The sequence below is a fragment of the Drosophila montana genome, unplaced genomic scaffold (assembly GCF_035044405.1).
Source record: "Drosophila montana isolate Dmon_TW-CO22-7 unplaced genomic scaffold, ASM3504440v1 contig_779_1, whole genome shotgun sequence".
In the NCBI taxonomy this organism is placed as follows: Eukaryota; Metazoa; Arthropoda; class Insecta; order Diptera; family Drosophilidae; genus Drosophila; species Drosophila montana.
The window spans coordinates 1,808,428-1,835,886 of NW_026999075.1; the positions used below are offsets into that span (position 1 = coordinate 1,808,428).

The following is a 27,459-nucleotide window of genomic DNA, read 5'->3' on the forward strand; positions in this document are numbered from 1 at the left end:
TCTTTGGGTCCTACCTTTTTAATAAGAACTAATCCAAAGCAAAAGAGACGGAGGGAAACCTAATCGGTCAAGTTTTAAGAGTAATAGATCACGGTGCACAGAGTCAAACGCCTTACTGAAGTCAGTGTAAATGACGTGAGTTTGCATTTTAGTAAGAAAAGCTTCATTTACCAAGGAAGTAAATTCTAGCAAATTGGTCGTAGTTGACCGATTCTTTACGAACCCATGTTGAACAGGGGAGATAACTGATTTGCAGAAATGCTGCAAATTCGAAGTTATTATTTTTTCAAATAAATTGGGAATAGCGGACAGTTTTGCAATGCCCCTTTAATTTTGTATATCAGACTTTCCACATTTCTTGTGGAGAGGAATTGATATAAGTTTCTTTATAAAAAGATGGAATCTGGTCAAGGGACAGATTAAAAAGCTTTAGCAATGGGTGAACAAGGGAAGAGCTACACTCCTTGAGTTGAACTAGCAAACTAGCAATATTGTCAGGCCCAGGAGCGTAAGATGTTTTTAAAGAATTTATAGCTAAAAGGAGAGAGGAATGGGTAATAATACGAGCAGGTATAGAACTAGAGGAAGTAATAGTATTAGGGTAAGAATTATTCTTGGGACCCACTGAAGAGTAGGTTGATTGGAAAAAATTAGCAAAGAGGTTAGCAGAAACAATTTGATTGCGCTACTCTTTTGGACCCGACCCAACTGCCCTCCACCTCTATATATAAGACTGTTTGTCCTGACTGACTGACAAACTGACTTACTGACTGACTGATTGGTGATCGACGCACAGCCCATAACGTATGAGCTAGGAAGCTGTATTTTTTGCTGTAGTTACCTTATGTGATGAAGGTGCGTGTTAAGACGGGGTTTCGGGAAATTCCACCCGACATTTTTTTGCTTACTATCCGATCGGCCTCAAACTTATTTCCAAAGATCTTTGTTCAAATTCATTTGAGGGGTGTTTACACTTTTCGAAAAATGCATTCCTCCCTGGTTGAAATGGGGGTAAAAGGTTTGGATCTATATGAAAAATCATTTCACACGTGTTTTAAATTTTTCGCAGAATCAAAGCATCCTCGGTAAAAAGTACGATTCTTAGTTTTTTTTTAAGTTTTTAGTTTTGTCTGATTCGCTTCAAACTTATTTTAATAGCTCTACATAAGAACTTAATAAAAACGTGCTTCAGCGATTTTGCAAATTCCACCCGAAACAGTGGCAAATCAGCGGCAAACGTTTGTATGAAAGTTGTTTGTTTACCGTCCGATCAGCTTCAAAATTATTTCAAAGCTTTTTGGGAGCATTTATTTTCTAACATACGTGCCACGGATATGGCCGGGTTATACCCGCTAGTATATTGATATTTAAATTCGATAACAGTTGTTCAGCTTTAAGAAATTCAGGCCTAAAGTTTACTGAAACTCTTTAATGTGATAAATACATTTTAATACTTAAGTCTAAAGTATTTTTTATATCGAAACTGCGGGATGTTTTTTTTTTTAATTTATTATTTTATTGTTAAGACAGTAGCTTAACTATTCATCAAGGAGTGTCAACCAACGTAAGCAATACTTTATAACACTTAGTAGTAGGGGTTTTTTTACAAGCCCATCATATGTGCCCCTATTTAAAGCAAATTGTTGTTTGTGACCTAATATTAAGGATCTACAGCTTAATATTAATAATGTAATAAAAATATATTCCTAAAAGTTTTTATTATTAATAACAATGTTCAGAGAACAATTTTTATTTTCTTTATAATAAATGATATAATTATTACTTCAACCTATTTACCTATAAATACCTAATTTTTTGCTAAATGTTTTTTTACTGTTCTTTAGTATTTTGTATTTCAAACTGGTTATTAAGCGTACTTTTCAAATCCCAGTTTCGAGATAAGCCCAATGTTTCGTGGCCAAAGTTCCTCCCTTGAATAAAAAGCGCAATCCAAACTGTCTGCGGACCAAGCTACAACTAGGCACGTTCGCATTCGTGCGGCTTGCATTCATTTGACTTTGCCGCTGCTGCGGCTTGACAGCTCTTCGATTGTTATCTTTTGCTGTTTTTTTTTACGGTTGTATCGACAAGCTTGTGGCTTGAAACGCAGCAGCGTCTTCTTTGGTGGCAACATTTTCCGATACGTCGCGTGCGACTCAGTTCCTGAGGCGGGGTTTTTCGTGTTGCACTGCTGAGGGAATTTTAGTTTGCGTCTCAACTTATCCGCTCGTGCGCCTTTGTCATATGTCTATCATTTCACTTATGAGAGTTGCTGCTGCCTGATGTATGGCTAGGCCCATACAGCGCCTAAGTTTCCTGGCTTATCTAATGATGCTAAATAGCTGGTTATTAAATCATTAAAGGGCTTTCCCACGCTTTCCCTTTGCTTTGTTTAAAAATTACAAAATGCTAGATCCAAAATAGATGATAATTTTAAATATTTTTAAAGAATTTATAAAATGGTGTATCAACTAGTTTTCAATATTTTAGAAGTTAAAGAGCAAAGAGTTTTAAGTATTTCTATGTTACCAGTCCAAGAATTGATTGCTCGTTAATAGATTTGATGTTCATATATAAAATTTAAAAATTCGTCTATCGCTATGTTTGGATTTCAAAACTCCCATAATCAGGGTGTAGAAATAATAAAATGTTAAAAAAAATGCATATATTACAATCAATATTGATTACATTATTGCAGCAAAACAAGATTTCTAGAAAATCTAAATTTTTACCAATTCGAAGTTGTCACAAAATGCATTTTTCAGTATGGTTTTTCATACATTCAATGACTTTGATTACTTTAACTTTATACTTTCTTTTCCCGGTTTTTAGCATCCCGCTCTGCTCAACATCACAAGTCAGACTATCGATAATTTCTTATTACTAGTAATCGACATGTGTCTTCTACTTCTATCTTATACTACTCTCCATCTGCCTTTTCACAAAGCATTTCTTAAGATAACTGGTTAAAGTTCTCTAACGTACTCTTTAAAGCACAGATTGAAATTTAATTGTTTTCACAGACGGTAAAACGGACACTAATGTTCAAACTATACAATCTGTTTTGTTTTTGTTTTATTTTAATAAATGCAATTATTTCCAGTAAAATGTCATCGTTGCCACAACAGCAGCATCCACAACCGCATAAGAATCAGCGCATCGGATCAGTTTCTAGGCGAGTTTCAGTCAGAAGGGCGTCTCCATTACGGTTGCAACTGACTGCACTTGCCGGCGACAGTTTCCCAGTATCAGCGAACCAGAATCTGAAACAGGACCAGAAAAAAGACTCGATACTGTAACTGCAAGCCCGCAGATTTGCTTCGACTCGTTGGGGCGCATGCTAATTTTAATTACAGACACAGATACATCCAAAAAATAATTTATTTTTGCTTAACTTTGGCAACACTCACCAGCATATGCAGTGAGTATGGCACACATGACAGGCATTGCATCTGCAGTGCCTTCAGAGTTTTCAGCTGTGCCCAGTTTATCGCCTTAGTGCACAATTTACGGTAAATTTGCTGCACTGCATGCATATTGATTTTTAATTTTCCTCTTTTTTTTGTTGATTTTTTTTACAGATTTTAGCAAAACTGCACAGGTTTTTTTTGATTGCTTTTCTTTGCTTTACAATGTCCAAATATTTACACTACACACAAGCCTTGGGAGCTTAGTAATGGGTAGAAGAATTTCTAAAATATGTGAAATGATTTATTGCGACAATCAATGAATCAAGCCCTTTTCCAAAATGTAAAAATATTATTTTGTATGCGCTTAGGTGCTTAGCATATTGATACAAACAGTATAAATATATTTTTGAACATTTCCCCAAAAAAAAGGGGAAATTTCAGTAAAATATTTCTTTTTAAATAAATACAAATGAATTTCGAAGCTTAAATGTTTTGGTATATATGTAATTTATTATTATTTCCGAATATGATTGACATGGCATTTGCTATGATATGATGTTTGACGTTTAAGGTTTTTTATGTAATAGCTTGTGTTACCAGGCGTTGACCAGTTAAATGGCTTTCTTTAAATTGAAGTTAAATTTATTCACTCATTTCCGCACTTACCTAAATAATTGTAATCCGCATATATATTACTTTTATTATATTTTTGAAGCCGATCAAACGGAAATTGATCTTTCGTTAATACAAGCTCCAGATAATACAAGGCCCAGACAACCAAATTTATAGCTCCATATTTGTTCAATGGGCGATTAGATAGTAGTAAATGCTTAGCTAAATTGAAATTGAAAGCTGCAATGTATTTAACGTGTTATTTGCTGAATACAAAATGTTTCGGGCTTTGTACGTGGGGCCAGCTGATTGCGTCTTTAGGCAAATATTGCTAATACGGGTGGTATTTATTTGTTCGTAGTCTTTTCAACTGCCAGTGTAACTCATTAGCGACGGCTGTAAAAATCAGATGGCCCCACCGAATGCTCCTTGAGCATATTCCTTACACGCGCGCATCTAGCCTCTTCGCCGCAAATCGGAGCGCCTGCATTAGCTGAGCTCAAGTTGCAGCAGTAACTGCCATTTGCTGCTTGTTAGCAGTTAGCAGTTGTTGGAGTTTCAGTTGACAATGTTGTTAGCTGTATTGGGCAAACTTCGAGGCTTGTTACAATTGAAATTCAATTGAGTCATATTCAACCTGAATTTCCATTTCCATTTCGATTTGGATTTCCACTTGATTCAATTTAACATGTTAAAGTATCTTAAGCTTGCAGCTTCAAAAAGTTTAATTGGGTTCTTTTACTTTAGCCAATGTTTTTTTGCTTGTTTGGGAGTTGGCCCAGAGCCTTTTTCAATTTTCTGTACATAGAGTTTAGAATTAGTTTTTATTTAGGAGTTTTGTTATATTTTGCACTCAAATCCGCAAAGCAGAAAGTTATTTTTTGGCAAGCTTAATGGAGAGTTTGCTTCGCGCAACAAATGTAAGTATATATACATACAGATAAAATGGTCATTAGAAAATTGATTTTTAATGCCGAAAACTTGCCCTCAACGGCTTAGAAACAGAAACGACAACGGCTTTTGTTTTTAATCTGCCAATCAATTTCTGAAGTTTTTTCAATATTATTGACTCAAGGCTTACACTTCAAGAAAATAAAATGATGTATATGAATAGTAGCTAAAAAGCTACTCACTTAGGTATTTTTTTTTGCATAATACACTTCTTTGACTACAAAAGACAGCATAAGTATTTCTAATTTGTCCTTCCTAGTGTTTAGCTAAAGCAATAAAAACGATAACTGTGTTTACTAATATAAACCGAGATTGCAATATATACAAAGATACAAAGGTTGTCCCGACTAAAAATATAAGGTAACAACATTTGATTAAGTTTTTACGCGCACTAGGTGTTTAGCTATAGTAAGCAATTCATCCATTAAACCTACATCCCCCAAATTGAAGTAAATACATTGAAAGCCTGTTTATATATATAAACTTTCAGTATTCATTTATACCTTGTTTAAATGAAAAAAATTTGACCAAACCATTTTTTTAAACTAAATATATCATACATTTGTATATATTTATTTATATATTTTCAGCTACATTTATGAAAGTTATGAAGTTATGAAGTTATGCTCCGGTATTTAAGTACTATATGTAAATTTAATGTTTTTATATTATATATATATAGTTGCGCTTTGAGTCATTGAGTAATAATCTTTATTACTCAATGGCTTTGAGTCAATAAAGTGCATAAATTTGAAAGCTAGTTGAGTTTCTATTAAGAAAACAAAGAAATTTCTTATATATTTTGAACAATTGCCTTTTTATTTTTATTAAGCACACCATTTAACTGGGCGACCAGAGTTGCCGAGTTGCCTTTAAAGTCAAAATTACTTAGTTGACATTTTGTATTTGACTTAGCTGGCACATTCCAAGCAAAATGGAAGTGCTTATATGCAGAACTCAACTACTTTTGGCCGCCAGCCAAGTGACGACTGCCTTAGACATAACACTTTGGCCCGTCCTTTCGTTGACCCACAAAAACAAATAATAAAACTAAAAAATACAAATGCTCAAACAAATAGTTTCTAACGCAACCGAACCGCAATGCAGTCGGTGTCACTGTAAACCTGTAAATTGGCAGGCCACGAAGCAGCAGGAGGTCCTGTCCTAGAAAACTTTGATGCAATTATTTGCAAGCGGGCGAGCTATTGACAATCGTTGAAAATACTTATGTACATAAGTGACTTTAAGCTGTTTAAACGCGCAAGAAATCATGCATTCTACAGTCAGAAATAACCGTGGGAATTGAACTTAATTTCCTTGTATATGATGTTTGCAGAGCTTGGAACATTTTGTGGCGCCATTTAGTGCTATGTAGTGAATTATGGCGCAATATAATAAGTTTGACAATCAGTGTTGTTCAACATTACAAGCTACTAGTAACACTATTCAACAGAATTAAATTATTTGTTACCCCGTTTCATGAAGCCGATATTTGTTACCGATTTGGGACCACTAATAACGAAATGGATTTATACAAAATCTTCTGTTTTTTTTTTTGATAGCCTGAGCCCATTTAAAGTGGGTAAAAGTGGATTAATGTGTTTGTGCAAATGTATGTAACAGGCAGAAGGAAGCATGTCCGACCCCAAAAAGTATATATATTCTTGATCAGCATAAATAGCCGAACAAGGATCTCATATAAGAGCTAGAGACTTGAAATTTGGAATGTAGGTCTTCCTTGTGCCCGCGCAGCACGAGTTTGTTTCCGATAGTCCATAACGATAAAAATCGATATCGACATATAGCTTCAGATTATATATATCAAGTATCTTTCATTTTATAGCTATCGCCACCTCCTCCACATAGCTATAAATCAAGTAAATAAACTAATTTCTATTGCCCACCAATTTAAACAACAATTTGAATGCAATTGAGAATTTGTTAGAATATAGAAATATTTTATGGTATTTTTTTTTGGTTTTACATTTTTTTAAATTTTTTCTGTAAACGTTGGCGGTTAAGTATTGCGTGTATCTTTGTGTCTGTTTTGTGTAGGGGGAGGTCAAGTGGGTGGGAATATTTAGATGGATGTGGATTGTGAGATTTTCATGATAGATATGCGCGTTAGATAAAATTCGCAGAGCTTTATATTGAAACCGCTGAATGATGCGGTACCCCAAAAGATGGAAGCCGTAAGTCCATTTTGGCAAAGCTTCAATTTAAAATGTTTCAGCTTGTTTTTAGCCTGCTTCCTTTTGCGCACAATATGTTTTAAATTGTAACGGTAATATGGCCTGATCTAGCGGGCATTCCTTCATTCTCGCGTGAGTGCGAGCGAGGCAACGCACCGTCGCTGGGATAGAGCATAGTGCAGCATCATGCAAACGTAAATAGCGACTACCATGGGCCATTTGCGTAAATTTTCGGTGACTTTTCTGATTCTAAAAGGTTTTTGGCACAATGGGACGAATTAATGAGTTTTTTGCCAGCTACAAGTTGCTATATTAGCCATAGTTTTCGTGAATCTCAAGCAAAAGACTTACACAATGGCAATAAATATAATAATGAATACATAAACCAACAATGAGGACCTGTACACATTATAACAAAAATCAATAGTTTATAAAATATTCAAAATGTTCAATTTAAGACGAATAATGTGAAAAATTCTGATAATTAAAGATTTTCAAGTAAACATGCCAAGTGTTGGTTTTTTATACAATAACCAACTTTTGGTTTATCAATACTGATACAGCTATATGATATGAAATTTATATTGGCTTTTCATTGGTGTTTATTTTAAAAGTTTCGAAAAATCTTCTTTCTACGAAAAATTTTGAAAAATCCATTCGATATTAGAGGTCCCACAATATGACATTGCTTTTCGTATCTATGCCTAAGGATCTTTCATTGACTCTTTATAACAAAGTTGTTGAGAATTTGAGGACTACGATAAGAAACAGAATATCTGGACTCAATCAATCAATTATTAATTTATTACTCAAAGAGATTGAGCCAACTTTTAATTACAAATTTAATTGCTTTAAAACCAGTTTTGATTGCTTGTCAATAAGGTTTATAAAAATTTAAAGGGACGGCACTTCTGATAGCTCATAAAAAATCGAAATGAATTTAGTATGTCTATGTGTATATAAGAAATGGTTGAGTTTGTCTCGGCTGGCGCAACTTTTTAAGCTAAAATGAAGCCATAAATAATACGAACTAATAATTGTATGCCATGAAATTGTTGTTAGCCATAGCCAAAGCCAAGCCAAGCAGGCAGACATTACAAATGTGGCAACGTGGGCAGGCAACATGGGGCAAGCAACGCTGCGTAGAATTTTTGACTTTTATCACAGTTTATGCACTGCACACAAAGTTAACATAATAAGGTCAACACGCACAGGGGGTTTGGTGCGTGCGTCGTGCTGGGCGCCGCGTTTATTAAACGGCAAACAGCAGCCAGCATCTCGCGTCCGCATCAGTGAGCAAAGTTCTGGGTCAGGACGGGCTGTGCTATAACACGGCAATTTCGTTGCTCTTTTTGATAGTCGAGCAATTCGCACAAAATTACCCGAAAACATTGCCCGACACTAGCCATGCTCATTGAGAATTAGCCTGCCGATGGCCAACGTGACAGAATCCACAACAGATCAGAAAGTCTCTAGTATTTCAAGTGAATGGTCGCAATGGCAAATGCTCCACTGCTGCGACCGCCACCGAATATATGGTACCTCCTGCTTCTCGTATAGTATGAGGGCGCACAACGCAGTTGGCAACAAAAACAAAAAAGCTTTAAAATTTTGTAATTTAAATGCAAATTGACTGTCGAATGAGAAGCATTGCAATTAACAAGGGATTAGTAGTGGGCGTATACACAATACTCGTGTACTCATCGCGTCGCATCCTGGCACAAAACAAAGCAGAGTACTAGGATTGGCGCAGAACCACAAAATATGACACTGCCACACGGCTAGCCGAGAGAAATACAAAGAGAGAGAGACAGACAACAAGAATCATGTTAATTTCAATTAGCCACAAAAATTAGAGCAAGATTTGCTGCAAAATTTTTACATTGCAAATAAAAAAGAACCAAAAAAAAAAACAAATATCAAGCAAGGAAAGCAAATTGTTCCAAAATCAATTAGAAATTTAAAAAAAATTGTACGGTAAGCAACTTTAAAAATATATAATTTGTTTTCACTGTGAGATGATTACAATTCGAACAAACTGTGCATAAACGTGGTTGATGAACTAGGGTTTCGATTCAAAACTTGAATCGTAATATAATTGGAACCAATTTATGCGAAACAATTTTAATTATTGCACGTTCTACTACAAGATGTGCACTGAATTTTATCTCTGACTAATATTAATCTCATTTTTTCTTTAAAGGAATCTACCAAATATGGTTATGGGCCGCAAAACAATTACAATCAAAACATTTAGGTCCATAAAATCACCATAAACAAAATTAATAAAATAATTACGTCAATATCTATCCAATATCTAAATTAAAATTATAAAATGAAAGCTCCTTGATCTGTAAACAATACTATTCAAGAAGCTACATTAGATGATTAGCTCTAAGCACTTTACACCTAAGAGATTTGCTCAAAAAACACGAATTCTATATCGAAAATACGGTTCCCAATTAGAATATATCAAACACTTGCACATACACTCCAAATTGTAACTGCCAACAATTATTTTTATCAATAATGTCCAGTTTTAATTAAAATAATTACGAAACACTGCAAACAATTTATTATTAACAGCTCCGAGCCGTCCAAATAGTTTATTTGTTTAAAAAGCAAAAAAAATTTATAAATGACTAATCGGCAATCGAAAACCGACAACACGCAAAAATCGATTGCTGCTTCTTCTGAGGACATTTGACGTAAGAGTGTGGGAATATATTTTTTCTCCTACCACCACGATTAGATATACATAGGAAAATGGCGCGCTACTTAATTTATTAGTAGAATCACATATCTAACTACATCAACCAATGATAATATTTATTAATGCATTAGTCAGCTTCTTTGAGACCATCTACTAATTTTACATATGCGTATTATAAATTATTAAATTCATGAAATTACTATAAATATTTACGAAGTATAATTGTTACATTACGCGCGCAGATTTATATTAACAGTTTTAACAAGTTCCAAAGTGGTCTTCTACTACTTTTGGAAAGAAAATAATGTGTACAAACATATCTATGTACATTATCATAATGTAATGTACGTATGTGTGTGTGCACTGTATAGTCCTAAGACTAAAACGCATGTACATATGTATGAGAATATATGTACATACATATGATTCCACTCTTCCGTAAGCTTTAATAAAGATATGGACTTTTGAATAAGAACATGATGCTTAGCGAAAATTAACAATTTACTGATTTAATTTGAAAATTCTTACTGTTCACTGATACATGCATTCTCATACATACACAGATACTAATCAGAAATATTATAGCTCGCGCTACGCGCTCGGTTGCTGAGGCTTTATCAATCAAACTGCTTCCCGCCGCTTTGTACCTTGATATAGAATATTCGTATTTCCTCAATAAGAAAACATCATTAAAATTGTAGCTTAAATTGGTGGGTAGTTCCAATCGATTTATTTATTTGATTTATAGTTATGAGGTGGTGGTGGTGGGTTTTATAGCTATAAAATACACCATTATATATATATATATAAATACATCATTCGAGAAGTTGCATGTCAAAATTGGTGGCTCTAGCTCTCAGATTAGCGCGAAAACCAGGATTTCGATATCGTTTTTAATCGATGGATTCCTTCTGCCTGTTACATACATTTGCTCAAATACGTTATACCCCATTTACCCATTTTTAATTGGTTCATGGTATAAAGACTATATAACTTTAAGCTACAAATAAAATTAGATGATATGTGTGCGTGTGTTTTTTTTACATAACATTTACTAATTATGAAATAAAGACTTGATTTTTTATGGCTTTTTATTTATTTATATGTAAACTAGTTTTACTGCTTTATGGCTCCCTGGTGTTTGGGGCACCGCATGCTTACTAATACAGGTAAGGTACACAAGGAGGTGGTGCGTGCATACCCGCAAGCCGAATAGGTGTGTGTGCTCAGTTTAAGGGCGCTCATTAACGGCTTCAAGTGCCCATGCAAGTCGTACAAAATTTCAGTCCAGGACCATGACTATTATTAGTGCCGTTCGACAAGCTTCGAACTGTCACTTAAGGCGTGACCTCGATTTCGACGGCGGCTGCGACGTCGTCCTTCGAGTAACTGTTTCGTGAGACTGGCCTTTCGTTTATTGGTTGCCTTTTTGGAGGTTGAACTTGGAAGGCGGCGAAAAGGCCTAATTATCTTAATTAATGAGTGCGAATGTGAAATTCGTGAAAGAAAAATGTGCCGGGGACTGGCTGTCGGTCCTAGCGGCAGTCACTCAGCTGGCGTGAACCGCAAGGACGTTTGTGGCTGCTATTTTAATTGTCTCGCTTTGTATATATATATATATATATATATGTATGTGTGTGAGAAGGGGAAACGGACGTGTGCTTGTGGGTGATTTTCATTAATTTTGTTTCGTTTTTGCTGTCGCCACGGTCGGTGGCTGCGAAAGATTTTGGCTTATGTCCTGCGTCACTTGCTGCCGCTGTTCTGTTCGCGGTTGGGGCTTGCCGCAAAGCATGGCATGAAAAGGCGCTGGCAATGGCGACTATAGCCGCTAGGCACTGACAGTGAGGAAGAAGGAGAATCTGTTGCTGAAACGGGTAACTAAGTATCAACAAGAATTTTGCAAAATAATTGAAATAGTCTAACCGCCCAATTTAAAAACGAATAAAATTATAGTTATTTTTAGAGTGAGTCTTCATTCATAATCTATAATCCCTATAATCTTATCACTTTATATATAATATACACTTCTATACAAATAAATTATAGCAATAAAACCAATATTCTCTTCTTTACTTTGTGAACGAGGCTAATTATGAGGCGCCACATAAAAAAACGGCGCAACACTTTGGCTTGTGGGTCTTGCGGCAGCTGTGTGTAGTCGTCTAACCGCCGTAACAAAATACCAATGCAAATATATGTATTTGTGTTGGTGAGGGCTAGGCGGTGGGGGTGCTTAGATAATGTTGTGGAGCGCATGATCTAGGTTAAAGATACATTTTTGTCATGTAGAACGAATGTGGAACCTGTGCAAAACAAAGTTGAGAAATCATGTGGGACTCGGGATGTTATCAGCCCGCGGATGCTAAGTTTTGATAAGGAACTGCGTCCACTTTGCCTCTTACCTTTCGTTCGGCTTGCGTTTTAATGCGCAAACGCATTCCAATGTGTAAGAGAGTCAGAGAGAGCTTTGCTTTGGATTCTTTTGTGGATTGCATTCGGCAAACGAAAACTTGCACAAAATATTAGACTTACACGCATTGAGTTTCCGCCGTTGCTCTTCTTTTGTTTCGCTGCTGAGCATTTACTGAGGGGGTGGGGCGGGAGAAGTTTCCAGTTTCAACTGACAACAGAGTATTCGTTGCATGCCTTTCTTTTGTTTTTTTTTCGCAGCTGGACAGGGATAGGGGTTTTTACCGACTACCGTGTGTTTCCTTTTGATTGCTTGCATTAATTAACTATTTATTTAAGAGCATGCTACAAATAATAATCAGAATCTATAATATTATTGTTAGCACATTTTCTTTTTGTTTCGTGAGTTTGTTATAGTTTTTTCCTGGCATTTTCTATTACGAGTCGAGTTCAGTTGAGTTAATGTCCTTTCTGTAGGGTCATCAGGTATTTTGCAGTCCTACGCTGCAGTCGTTTGCTGCTGCTCGTGTGTGGTCGTCGTGGAGGCCACCGTGCTGGTCTCGGGATTCTTCTCACTGATGGCCAGCCAGGGACAACGCTTTTGCAGCTCCATACGGTATCTGGGATGACTGATCGCATACACAAACGGATCTATGCAAGCCACCATTTTGCAGGTACAGGCCGGTATCATTGTGGCGCCCGGCGTCAGCAAGCTCTTGTCCCCGAAGGCGCCAATCAGCGACATGACGCCGTACGGTGTCCAGGATACAAAGAATAGGAAACAAATGGTAATGGCCGCCTTGGCAATGCGTATCTCAGCCGTCTCCTTGCTCTTGTCCACATTGGACCGCAGCGATTCGACGTTCATTTTCTTGGCCTGCTCGCGCAGCGCCTTCTCGTGACTGAATACATGGGTCACAATCTGGCTGTAATAGTACAGGATCATGCTGGTGGGGCAGAAGAAGCTGAAGAAGAAGATGGTGGCCACAAACATGCGCGTATCGAAGTTATCCGTCAGATAGTCGAAGGTGCAGGAGGTCAAATAGCCTTCGGGCACAAAGCGACCCCACGCTTCCGTATAGCAGGCTACCACAAATGGCGTGGCATACATATAGATGAATATAATCATGGCTATGGCCTTGCCGTGCGTCATTTTGCCCTCCATGGGCCGCGTGATCACATTGTAGCGATCGTAGGCGATAAACGCATTGGTCGCTCCCGCGCCGATGCCCGTGTAGGAGCCAATGATGCCATAGATCTGGCAGCCCAAGTTGCCCAGCGCAAAGCCCTGATTGAAGCTGTTGTAGATAAATATGGGCGTTTTGCTCATCATCAGAAAATCGCAGATGGCCAGATTAATGACCAGTATGTTCGAGGGTGTTCGCAGCGATTTAGCTGCTGTGAAGACCCAAATGACCAGGCCATTTCCTATCAGCGACATCAGCGTGAAGAATATATAGAGTGTGCCCAGCAGATAGTTCATCGACTCCGGCGGTTCCGGATACGTTAGCCAGTGCTCGGGTATGTGACGCAGCTCGTCCGGCGGCACATTCCAGCCCAGCAAACGCGACTCGGCCGCCAGACGCGCCTCCGGTCGCAGCACCGTCGACACATTTCCGATGCCACTTATATTGAACTCCATGGTCCGCTTGGCCACTTTGATGGATCCGTCGTTGCCCAAGACAAAATCAGTGTACGCTCCGCTCGGCCTTTATATATGCTCGTCCGCAATTGGATTAGCCCCACATCTACATCAGCCAATGGGGTTACAATGTGGCTCCGACTAATCCCTTAACCAAATTCGCTGAATTAACTGTTCTGCATTGATTTTCAATTACTGTGCTTAGCCCTAGAAGGTCATTGATTAAGGTGGTTCAGACTTTTATCTGTTGTCGCTATGTTTTATATTTGTTGTGTGTATCTTTAAATTGTCAGCTATATTTCATTTGAACTTTATTAGATTTGCCTTTAACTATTTTTGGTATTGAAGAAAAAATGTTTAAATATAAAGCGATTTATATCCAGGCTGCAAACCTGTTTGAGTCAAACCGGTAAAAACCGATTCAAGCCCGTAATTTTAATTTATTTTTTTGCCATGAAGCGAATTAATCTTCCAATTAATTATCTCAGAAAACCATCGAGACGAACTCCGAACCGAACCATATTATTCTCTCAACATTTTTGCATATTGGAGAACTTCGATCTGGTCTAAATGGTACTGGAAATGAGTTGTGAGTATTTCTCGTTTACTATCTCTCTGAGCTCGTCGCCAACTAAACAAAAATGAAATGAAGAGAAAATGGAACGGGTGGAAGAGAGCGCAAAAAATGCGAATGAATTGATTTTAATTCTACTTTTTTGTGTACATTTCTACTAAAATAGTTTTTAATTAAAAAAAAAAAAAGAAACTTTCCAATAACAGTTTAAACTGAAGCCAACATTTTATACTATGTGGTATGCGCAAACAAAACTCTTAGTTTATAATAGAGAAGATATAACTGATTGTATTTAAAAAATATTTAATAAATAAATATGCACGATATATACGACAAGTGAAATGAAAGTGATTAAAATTAAATAAAAAAACTACAAAATGTGGTTAAATGAATCAACATTTATAAGGCGCAGAATATCTCATATGAATTTTGAAAAGAAAAATAGTTAAGTTAAAAAAAATAGTTTGGAACTTTATTTACAGAAAATGTTTGGTATTTTATATGTTTAGGAACGAAAGATGGCATAACTTGCATATATAATGCTTTCGATTTTATGCCTTTCAAAACAAAATTTTAGAAACCCGAAAATATTTTTTATCGCAAAAAGGTTACCAAGGCCAAAAAAATTACTTAATACAAAAATTAACTTGCACTGAATATTTTTGTGAGGTTTCACACACAATTTAATTAAACATTTAGGAATTTATATTTGGTACAAAATAATAGATGGAGAGTTTTTTAAAAAACAATAACAATAGCAATAGCGGCAAGTAGGTGGGTTTTTAGTGGGTGCAAGCCCCATACTTTTCGGCTTTTAATGCTTTTCCCTCCTATACAAAAAAAATAAAATAAAAAACACACACATGCATCCCTAAATACTTATGTATATGGGGCTACCATTGTTACGGGCTAAGTGGTATTGACTTATAAAACAAAAGTGTAGCATACTTTCGTGCGATCTCACGGGGTAGAGAAATCAACAGGCACAGGTGAGCATATTTAGAATTATGCTTGTGTGTATGAGTGTGTACGTCTATATATGAGTAATAATGTGACGCGGGCGTGTGCACTTTCAATTTAGGTCATAAACCATATAGAAAAAGTCCACTAACGGATGCAAATATTCCCCTAGAACCCTGCTCTATAACCTTATAACATGGTTAACACTTAAATTCATGATTCGATTAGCAACAAATATAGTATATGTTGGTATGTATATATATGCCTAGCAATGAACTCCAAGTGCCCACAAAGATTGATTTCCTTTTGTTTGCCTTTTAACGCTGATATGTGTTAACCTCAATACACAGCGCCTACGCGACGTATTTTTTAACCATCCACTACACCCACTCGTAAGTGTCAGGCTGCGTTTGGCCCATAAGCCACACGACAACACATGGAATCCATGAAATATTAAATACGAGTCTGTTGTGCACTTGCGTCACTTGCTGGATTCGATTCCTATGCTGCGTTTGTGTTAGGTGAATGACTCCCTAGGGGTAAATACTTCCCAGTGGAGAAGGGGGTGGTTGCACTTCCACGCAATTAAGTAGAGCTGTTTGTGGCATGTGATGCCCCAATAGCGTTCAGGTGGTGCAACTTGATCAGAGCCTGCATAATTTGAACATGTTGCCATTATTCCCTCTCTCCGTTTTTTCGTTCGTTCTGCGATTGAGCACTGAAAAAAAGGAAGCACTAATTAAAGGATTCCACTATGTGATCATCAATTAACCTCTAGACAAAAAAGGGTAATCCTACAGCATGTACATTCATAAAAGTTTATGCAAAAGCTGCCATTATTAACCCCATCGCGGCAATTGAGGCTGTTTTTCCAAACAAAATCAAAAAAAATCACTTAGGGTCATACAAATGATTGGGTATTTAACATTTAAACAAGTAAGAGGTTCTAGTCAACAGCCACACTAATTATTTAAAATAGCAGCACAGAAAACAACACAATCGCAATGCAACGCTGTTGTTAGAATTCAAAGAAGACGCGCATGAATGTGTGTGTGTACATGTATACAGAAATTCTTGGAATTTGCTTTTGCTGCTGTACGTGTTTGCAGGCCAAAACACATTTTCTTTCGTGTTTCTTAAGCGATCTTAATGAAATTTTCAGTAGTAGATCTTATTGTACTATAAAACATTCGTGTATTCTCAGAATGACAATTGCATTTAAATTGTGGCTTAATTAGGTAGTCAATATAAGTTGGTTTACTAACATGATTTATAGCTTTTCGGTGGTAGCAGGGAGGTGGCGATAGCTATAAAATGAAAGATACTTGATATATACATATATATAATTCTAGAAGCTACATATCAAGTTTGGTGACTCTAGCTCTTATTATTTACCAAAATTGCTCAAAAAATAGGAGTTCTATTTCGATTTTTATCGATTACTTGGAAACGGGGCAAATGATCGAATATCGGATACAAACTCGATCTGCGCATGGACTAGGAGGACCTACAGCTAAAATTTCAAGTCTCTAGCTCTTATAGGTTCTGATATTCTTTGCATACATACAAACGGACAGACTGACGGACGGACAGACAGACGGCAATGGCTAAATCGACTCGGATGTTGATGCTGACCAAGAATATATATACTTTATGGGGTCGGAGATGCTTCCTTCTGCCTGTTACATACATTTGCACAAATACATAATACCCTTTTTACCCATTTTCAATGGGTTCAGGGTATAATTATTTCGGAAAGGAAAGATTAAAGGCAAATTCTATTTATTTATAAATCATATTATTATTATGTATTACGCATAATCTGTGTCCTCTAGCTATTTACTTAACTGTCTGTTATATATGTGTTATGAAATATGCAACTCATAGAAGAATTCAACTCGGTAATAATGTTTGTATAATCGTGATAAATGTGAAACGCCGAGTCGATATAGGTAGCATTGTCTAGGAATCGGTCGGATTGTCCACCGTAATGATTTGTCGAAATTTAAGTTCTTGTACAAACAACTAACTTTTTCAACATCAGAACTTCGCTACACTTCTATGATAGAAAAACCGTTCCTAAAATAATTACTTTACCGCTATTAAAACAATGGGTGATAAATAAAGCTTAGATGCAATTGTCTTTAGATTGTCTTTAGATGCAATACTAAGCCATATGTCATATGTAATTATTTTTTCGTTTTGCTACGTTAGAAGCAGGGCTCAGACTTAAGTTTTGTTAAAATTACCTAGATTAGTCGCAACTATAGCCTGTTTAAGAAAATTTTTTTTTAAGAATCAAATTGTGAAAATTAAATTATTGTTTTTTTTTAAACTTTTAGCTTTATTTTAATTTTCCTGTTATTATGAAAACAAGTTTAATTAAATTTATATGAAAATTTACAATACTACTTAGTCTACAATTAAGTCTAACATAAAATTAACAAAGTTAGGGTTAGGATCTGAGAGATCGATTTGATGGGACCTCCGCAATCTCCTCCGCTTTCGGAATCTTCCAATTTTACGCCTCTTTAGAAGACGCCTAGCCAGACGATTTGGATGGTTTGCTAGTCGCGTTGTGGAGTTTGCAGCCTGTATGTCTTTGTAAGTCTTTTTCCAAATCGGAAGTTCGCATATACCAGGGGGCACCAGACAGATAGCGGAGCGTTTTTTCTTGAAACACCCTGATTTTCGTATGGCGGGATTTTGCAGCAATACCGTAAACTTGAATATCATAACGCCAGGCGGAGCTAGGCAGGTTTTGTAGATGATAACTTTATTTTTTAAAGATAGCGCGATGCTACTGTTAAGCAGCCATCTAAATTTGCATAATCTGCTTTTCAGGGCTCCTGTGATACTTGCGATGTGTTTACTAAAGGTCAAACGCCTGTCTAAGTGCACCCCTAAGTGTTTGTAGCTGTTGTGGTGCGTCAATAATTGATCGCGCAAGAAGACTCCCGGACATATATCCCTGCGGAGCGCATAGGTCACATTCGCGCATTTATTTAAATTAATGCCAATATTCCAACGTTTAGCCCACATTTGAAATTTGTGTTGGTATTGCTGCAGGGTGTAGCGCCAGTGGGCCTGTCATATATAAAGAGGGTGTAGAGCGTGGGCCCCAACACACTGCCTTGATGAACGCCAGCCCCGATGGCCTTGATGTTGGACTCAACCCCATCGAGCACTACCGAAAATGATCGTTTTGTCAAGTAGCTTCGCACAATCAAATAAAGTTGAGGTGGCAATAAGGGCTTGATTTTGCAGAGTAGTCCATCATGCCAGACTCTGTCGAAGGCTTGCTTTATGTCGGCTTCAAAACCCTCGAAGATAAAATTCACAACCCTATTTAGTTGTTCTGGTGTGCCATGGGATTTTCGGAACCCGAACTGAAAGGGATGAATTTTTTGTTTAATCCTTTCAATGGACAGCAGTCTCATAAGCAGGCAACGTTCAAAGAGTTTGCCAATCATGGGCAACAAACTAATAGGTCTGTAAGAGCAAGATATCCCAAAACAACAACAACAACAACAACAACAGCAGCAGCTGCCCCCAAGGTATAATTTCAATTTCAACGTTCTACACACAAGCTACGCTTGCGTCATTAACTATAACTACAACTGCTGTTGCATAGTTGTAATGCTGTCTCTTTTTTCTCTCTATGTCCATATGGGTGCGTGTTTTTGGGTGGCACTTACCGTGTTCGCTGACGGAAATGGCCGGCAGCACAGACGACATAGACGCAGATGAGGAGTACAACGCAACGTCTGGTGCAGCAGCAAGTAGAAACTACGATGTGCAACAAGCAACTAGCAACTTGCCACACTGCAAGGAGACTAGTTACCCTTCTGTTTGTTGTTTCATAAAACTTTATTGTTACATATTTGCTGATATATTTGTACCTGTAACACTCCGAGCTAAATATAAAATTATTTGCTTACCCTGCCCCACTTCTTTCCCAACAATACACAAGTGACTAATACTGCCGCGTAGCAACAACGACAAAAACCAATTGCAACAAATTCTAGACAGCACTTGCATGTGCTTGGTGGCCGCTTGTGTTACTAGCGTTCATCGATTGCATTTACTTTAAAAACGTAATTGTGAAGCATTTAAATGTTTGCATTCAACAATTAATTTCTAAGAAATTCTATTTTCGAAATTCGAGTTTCAGAATTTTAATAAAGATTCACATAAATGTCATTGCATAAATATATATACAGCACGCCGAAGATTGAATACTTTTGTAGGCGTAGGGCCTACGGGCTTGCAGATGTGTTATGAGAGATGTAATGATCGAATTTGCTTTATTGGGTCAAGAATTTTCGAAAAACAGAAATCTTTTTTACACTAAAAACTAATTTTTTGATCGATTCTTCCTATAAAGCAATATAATTTTCATCATCATAAGCTAAACGATAGTTCATTAAAGAAGTGAACATTTTAACATTTTAGATATGCAGACAATTAAGTATATTCTGCAGTTACACAGGTACCTGTGGCAGCATCAGTTATAAGAAATTTTCTCTTTTTACATGCACTCATCGGCGGGGGTGGCACTTTATTGGATTCTAAGCCAGCAAGAATATCGTGAATATGCTTGTATGTGTGTGTGTTACTTTTTGGCTGCAGACCTGGACACGCTGCACGTTGCATACTTTGGGGCGAAGTCAGCCGCAAAGTGGAATCCTTTATCAACATATGCTGTCTTCCGGTTTGGGGCAATCTCGAGGCGGATATATTAAACTTTTTTGTACAGCAACTCTCCGGTGAGTCAACGTTGCTCACTCGCTCGCATTTCAGCAGCTCATTACTTCAAAGATTTGCTTGTATTACTTTTAGCTGCGCTTTGCTCCGCCTCACTTCCTTGGCTTTGGTATCACTTCCGGCCCGTGGCGCAGACTTAGTGGGCGCGATAAACTTGCCACCGCAGGCGCTTTTCAACACTGCCAGACAGAATACACAGCTTAGTAAAGTGTGCGGTGCGGAGTGGTAAGCTCAATATTCCTCAACTTCAGGCGGTCGCCACTTCTGCACTCGCTCTTTAAGAAAATACATATGAACACACCCACATATACACACACATGTATAGACATTTTAGTCTTTCATTTTATTGCTCAGCATTTTATTGCACAAATTTTAATATTTATTTTAAATGTTGGTTTATTTTTCACTCTGCCTGCTGGCAATGCCAAACACGACTGACTGTTTGTGTTTGTAAGGGCTTGCAAGTGTGTGTTTGCATTAGTATAAAAACATGCACACCTGCACAGGTTTTCTCATTGCCTGTGTACGTTTAGTTGCCTTTTTCTAAAGCACCTACACTTTAATGTTTAACGAACTTGAATGGCGTGTTTCGAGGCACCCAAAAGGCACAAAATAGTGAAGAGCACATGCACATATATAAACTTGTGTTTTCCTTTCTTTTTTCTAAAAACTATGCGTAAATTATTTTAAATTCTTAAAGGGGATTTCCACGTTTGCTCGCATCTTGAGTGAACATGTGGAAACGGTTTAATTCTTGAATTTATATTGCACGTAGACTTGTTTCCCACTTTTGTCTATTCAATCGAAATTGCCTTTATTTTGAGAGTGTCAATTTATTGTTCTTATAAAATGAAGCTTAAAATGTAATTGATATGTTTAATCATTTTCCACTTACAGAAGCTTACAATTTAGATGCAAAAATTGGATATCAAAAGCTCACATCAATTAAGGAGACTTATAAGATTGATAAGCTGACAAGGTCTGTCTAGAATATACATATGCAACATTTTATTTATTTATTTATTAATGGTCGACAAGACGAGTGTCTTTCTAATTATTCAATACATTATATATAAGTTATGAAAATTAAATGCTAAAAGCCTAGTTAGAATACACAATTTTTTAGTAGCATCACCGACCGATGGAGGTGTTTTATTTGCCTGTCCGGCCAGCTGTTAGCCTACAGCTAACAAGAAGGGTGTAAGTAGAGAATATAGTGTTCTTTAGCAAAATTAAAAACAATCTTAATTTACTATTTAAGAAAATACAATAAATAGGAAAAAAGAAAGATAGAAGTTTTTTGTTAATAAAGTAAAGTAAAGAACTGTATACTAGATATATATAGTGTTTAGTAAATAGGATAAAGAAATAATCATAGAAAATCACCCGCTGACCGAAAACTAATAGCCTGTCCGGCAAGCTATGCCCCTACTCATAGCTGGGAATGGTCAGTTAGTTCCCGTAGGTAGGTTTATGAATAATAATAATTAAATAAATAGAATAAACTCTTGTATTCAATTGTTTTACTGCATTTTAAACATAGCATCATTGAAAAGTATAGCTTGAGTATATAATAGACGGTATAGCCCGGCTTTGCTAAAAACTCTAATATTACTTTTCCACTAAGTACACAACTATGGAAAATTGAAATCTACCCATCTTGATCTCCACTTCTATTTAAAGATATGTTTTAGGTGCATCGAATAAAGAACCAAGTGTTGGAATCACTAGTTTCCGCCCATGTTAAAATAAACTTTTGTTTGTTAAACTTTTGACCCGCATTTGCCAACCAAGCACGTATCAAATAAATTCTCACAAAGATCCTTAAAAATGAATTTGAATTAAATTCTTATGTAGAATGCAAATCAGTTTAAACTTAAATCTTCGCCACATAAATCTTTGAATCGCATTTCTACCGAGAAAGCTTGGATTCTGCGAAAAATGTGAAACACGTCTCAAATAATTTTTTTTATTAGATCCTTGGAAATGAATTTGAGCGCGAAACGTCACCTACCAAATCTTTGACCCCCATTTCCAATAAGGAGGGATGGATTTTCCAAAAAGTGCGAAACTCCCATCAGATAAATTTTGACAAAAATCTTTGAAAAAGAGGTTGAGGCTTATCGGATGGTAAACAAAAAAGATTGATACAAAAGTTTTTCGCGATTTTTCCACACATGATCCCCGTCATAACGTGCACCTTCATTACTAAGGTTACTACACTGAACATTTCAGCTTCCCAGCTCTTACGGTTTGGCTATGCGTTGATCGCCAATCAGTCAATTTACGATTTTTGTACTACAAACTTTTGACTTATTATTAAGCATTTTATTTGATTAAGTTTGATATTTTATTCAGCATCAGGTGTTATATTATTTCTTGGAGTATTAAAAAAAAAAAAAACATAAAATATGATTGATGATTTTTCTTTTTGTTTCAAAGAAGTAACACTGTCATGTGCGTGGCAGCAGAAAATTGATAGTCAATAACTATCACTTATCACTTTTCAATTATTAATTGGCATTCTCATCTAGAAAACTTTACACAGCTTGATGTCAATGCCACCACATTATTACTGCTCCATTTTACATACCCTGTACACAAAAAATTTCGAAATAAGTATGTTAATGTTGTGTAAATGTTTATAAGTGGCTAAACAAGTTTTTTTGCATTCTTACTCTAGTAAGCAGTAGACGGGTTTGCATGGGTCAAGCCTCCAAAATCGATGAAAGCGTAATTATTAGTTCGACATGGACTTTCTGAAATATGCTTAACATGTGTTTAATCCGTTTTTCAAACGCCACCAACTTACCCAGCTGTGCATATAATTCTCAGATAACATATTGGGTTTAACTGTGCCTTGATTATAGATAACTCCTTAAAGAGCAATATATATGCAGTAGATATATTATTTTTCTTTTATGAGTACAGAGTATCCAGCTGCTTTAATTTCATCAATTAAATACAATTTAATACATATGTTTATATTATCAGCATAAGTTTACGACTCTTTCCCTAGCGTAAATGTGTGCGTACATTTGTTTTCATATTTATTTTCATTTTCATTTATCCTTAAAGAACTTGGGATATATAGATAAATTCAGGTTTGATTAATCGACAAATAACGAGTTTTTCTTAATTTAACTTTCATCACTAACTATACAATGCATAGACATGTCAAACAGCGGAATAATCGGATACCGATAAATCGTCAACGACTGACCCCATGGGTCCGCGACCATTTTAGTGTGCCCAGAGAAAGTAAGACTGCTGAGAGTGGCAGCCGAACGCCGGCCTCGAAAGCCGAACGTTCAGTATGAAGCCGCATCTCGCTCAGCGCACAATGTGTGTATGCATGTGCAGAGTGTGCCTCGCTCTCACTTATTGATTTGCGCACTTGTGTGCATCTCCTTCTCTCTGCATAGCTTCTCAAAAACCCCGAGATCTACAAACATATGCATATGCACATATGTTTGCGTTGTGTGGATGTGCGCACAAGTAGATCGCGGCGTTTGTCGCGAGCCAGAGATTTTTTCTTCAATTGTCTGCTCTTTGTGCCTGTGGCACACACATTCAAATGCTCTATCATGTATTTCTTCGTCCAGTCAGGCATAATGAGAAGAATCTGATATATTTATATTTATATTTATTAAAAACTTAAATGACCTAAATGATATATTTATATATTATATTTTAATTATTTTGCTTACTGTGGGGACCAATTTTGCTTAAAATTAAAAAAAAAAAACTATGTCGTATCTCTGCAAGGGTAATTCTTCCTCGGCTTGTCGAATAATTTAAGAAAAGACCAAAAATTGAAAATGTTCAATTTATGCGACTTGCTACTTGTGCACACGCACACTTTTTCGAGTAAGTAGTTGTCACTCTTAGTGACATTATTAAAGGGTTTGGCCCGTTCATGGGCAAAACTCCTATTTTCCATGCATGTTTTAAGGATAAGGGTACCTGAACGTTGGCATAAGTGCATGATAACTCTTTGGGCCTGCCAAGCACACACACTTACACACCTTTCTATATGGATAGAAGCATTTATGCGTTTGTGTGCGTGTAGGCTGCCTGCCTGCCTGCCCGATGCAAATTTGACCAAATTTGAAGTTTTTGGCATTTCTGAATTTCGAGCTCAACACACAGAAACACACACACACAAAAAATTGTGTGCGAATGAGCCGATCAAGGGTTTGTCGTGAGACAGAGATATTTTCATCAATGGGTGCGTAAATTTGGGCGACGGTGGGCTTGCGGCCGCGTAAGACACAAATGTGTGAACAGGCAACGAAAACAGGTGAACCGCACTTGCCGCTCGTTTGCACTTTGATATGGATGCAGACGCATGCTGAACATTCTTATCGTTAATTGCCTGCCATAAAACCCTTTAACCCAAAATGTTTACAATGTCGAAAAATACATAAAAAGATCACATGCATTTTGTCCATATCAAAGTGCAAACGAGCGACAAGTGCGGTTAAAACCTAACATACATATATTATGAAACAGCATCAGCCGCAGCGACGTTGTGCGCTGAGCGAGATGCGGCTTCATACTGAACGTTCGGCTTTCGAGGCCGGCGTTCGGCTGCCACTCTCAGCAGTCTTACTTTCTCTGAGCACACTAAAATGGTTGCGGACACCCATGGGGCTCAGTCGTTGGCGATTTATCGGTATCCGATTATTCCGCTGTTTGACATGTCTATGCATTGTATAGTTAGTGCTTTCATGCAGTTCTGTATAACTCTAAGTTCCGAATAAAGCTTTTCTTATATCATCAATAAAGATCACTTAATATACAGAACCCTTTTTAAGAAAACGATTCTTAATTTACGCAGTTTAGGAAAGAAATATCGTATATGTAACGGCTATTTGAGTGGGTGACAGGGTATCTCCTAGTACGGCAGCGCCATGTAGGGCCAGCTTGGTTTAGATAATATCTATAGACGCCATATATTAATTAGTATATCAATTAAATATACTCGATGGTGTTCTGGTTTTTGTATGTCACCATAATATTTATCACCTCTGACTTAAGTTCATCGTAATCTTCTTGTAATTCGCAGCAATTTATTTAATTTTATTTCCATTTAGAAATGAATTATCATAAAAATTATTTGCTATACTTTTATTACAAGCAAACAATTACAATAAACTATTTTTAATAATTTTCGAGTAATTTTCAAAACCAGTTTTTTCCATATACATAAAATTTACGGGCGTCAAATTTTATTTAAGCCGCGTTTTCACTTCAATGAGAACGAAACGCGTTAAATGAAAAAGCCTCTGTGTCCAGTACAGAGCGCTTTTGAGTTTGTTCCAGTTCCGCTTTTCGATGCAACTCTGTTTATCTAGAAGAAGAAGCAGATGCACTGAGAATTTAGCCTTTTATTACTGAGTAGTGCATCTATTGTATGCATTTGAGAAAGGTTATGTCGAAATCAATTCTAATGAAGAAATAATAAATATGAGACTACGAGCATGCAAATTAATGTGTTCTTCAATTTTTATAGTTTTCATACCGTAGAAGGCGATACTACGGCTGTCAAAGGGTATGTTAAAAAATTGAATTTTGTAAGTTCATCATATTGTAATTGCATTATGATTTCATTGTTGTTCATAAAAGTATCCAAGCTCGTTAAAGTCCTGCTCGCTTTCCCAGTTTCCTCCAAAACATTGTGATAATTCTAATAAAAATATGAATAAGTCTCCAGTAAAGGATCCTGAAGAGGGATCCTCTAGCAGCGGCGACGAATATAGCAGCGGCAGCAGCAGCAGTGGCAGTCGCAGCAGCAGCTGCAGCGATGGTAGCCGCAAGAGTTTCTCGGTCCTGGCCAAGCCAGTTTACCCTGAGAAGCTGGAAAATGCTGATTCCAATTGTAATGTCTTGGTCCAGCCAGTAGCCGCCGAGACAGACGATCGTGAGGCGAAACTTGAAGAGATGGTTGAGCAGGTTGAAAAGTATTGTAAGGATAAGTATCAGAGTAAACTGTCCGCCGAGTTCAAGGCTGAGCTACCAACAATCGATGGTAATTTGGTAAGTGATCTTGACCGGGTATTGCGTATGCCACATTTTATGCCCGTCGAGCCGAAAGCTTACGAGGCGCATAGCTTTAAGGATGCGCTGCGTCCAGAAGATCTTAACGACCGGGAAGCCCGTGACGCATTTATTACCAAACTGATGACCACTGTGCGCTGGCGCGAGTGCCAGGATAAGACAACCGGCGCGCTCTACAAAGAATCCAACGCGCGCATCGTACGCTGGTCCGATGGCTCGGAAACTTTTCACGTTGGCGGCGAGGCTTTCGATGTTGTGAACCATCCCATGCCCGCAGGGCAGAATCAGCTGTATGTGCGTCAGGGCAGTTACTATCACATGCAGGGCCCCATCAAGGATAAGCTGTCGCTGCGGCCCAAACTAGAGTCGAGCTTTGGCCAAAGCCATGTGCAGGGCTTGCGCAAACTTGCATTCTATAAGCCAGTCAATAGCTGTGTGAAGGTACTCATGGATCTGAGCACAAATCCTGCGCTCGATCGCGAGCGTAAAGCCAAGGAGGAGCAGGCTCAGGAGCGCAAGGAGAAATCAGACAAGCGTCGCGAGCAGAAGAATCAACGCAAGCCCAGGGTGAAGCCCATGCGTCACTGCACGGCTGATGATACCGATATGGAGACATCTATACAGACACATGAAACCGAAGGCGATCGTAATCTCGATGAACAGGATGAGAATCCAAATCCTGTGGCTGTGCCGCCAGAAGTCAAACGTACTCCAGGCATACGCACCAATCGCAACACAGACATTAAGCCAACAAAGTACGAAGATGGAAGCGACGACGATGATGAGGATGAGGAGGATCAGAATAATAATCCGGCAAACAAAGGAGAATCTGTAGAACAACCGAAATTAAAACCTGAGACCAATACAAAATCGAGTGCTAAACAACTCAAACCCAAACTTAAACGCAAACAAGCAATCCTTAGTGATTCCGAATAAATTTGACACAATTCCACAATATTCAAATGCGGTTTCTGTAATTACAGTTACGCAGTCGAGGCAGACTCTTCCATCTGCTGTTCATTAATTAACCTGAATAGCATCTGCTGCAAACATTCCTTGCGTTTTGTCACCTTTGCCTTTGGGTCGCTGCCAGCCTCAAGAATGCCTTCTGTCCGAGAGATGATGTCAGATATGCAACACTGCCACACCTCAAAGCTGTTAAT

At 37.4% G+C, this 27,459-nt stretch overlaps 2 protein-coding genes across 3 annotated transcripts; one reads left to right on the forward strand and one right to left on the reverse strand.

Annotated features, from left to right (window-relative positions):
* Window positions 1-12,588: 12,588 nt before the first annotated feature.
* Window positions 12,589-13,963, reverse strand: Rh3 (Rhodopsin 3). Its single transcript, XM_064698557.1, has one exon. It carries the CDS (start codon window positions 13,930-13,932, stop codon window positions 12,790-12,792), a length of 1,143 nt encoding a protein of 380 aa, XP_064554627.1. The 5' UTR covers window positions 13,933-13,963; the 3' UTR covers window positions 12,589-12,789.
* Window positions 13,964-25,637: 11,674 nt separating this feature from the next.
* Window positions 25,638-27,253, forward strand: LOC135439763 (RNA polymerase-associated protein LEO1). Of its 2 annotated transcripts, none has more exons than XM_064698554.1 (3): window positions 25,638-25,667; window positions 25,752-25,790; window positions 25,865-27,253. In XM_064698554.1, exons 1-3 carry the CDS (start codon window positions 25,653-25,655, stop codon window positions 27,230-27,232), a joined length of 1,422 nt encoding a protein of 473 aa, XP_064554624.1. In that variant the 5' UTR covers window positions 25,638-25,652; the 3' UTR covers window positions 27,233-27,253. The 2 variants fall into 2 exon arrangements, with proteins under 2 accessions (XP_064554624.1, XP_064554625.1); XM_064698555.1 differs by having other exon boundaries at window positions 25,901-27,253.
* The last annotated feature ends 206 nt before the right edge of the window (window positions 27,254-27,459 follow it).

Coding starts and splice junctions, on each gene's coding strand:
- Rh3 (XM_064698557.1), bottom strand. CDS start 13,932: ATGGAGTTCAATATAAGTGGCATCGGAAATGTGTCGACGGTGCTGCGA.
- LOC135439763 (XM_064698554.1), top strand. Junction 25,791..25,864: donor GATACTACGGCTGTCAAAGG/GTATGTTAAAAA, acceptor TGTTCATAAAAG/TATCCAAGCTCGTTAAAGTC.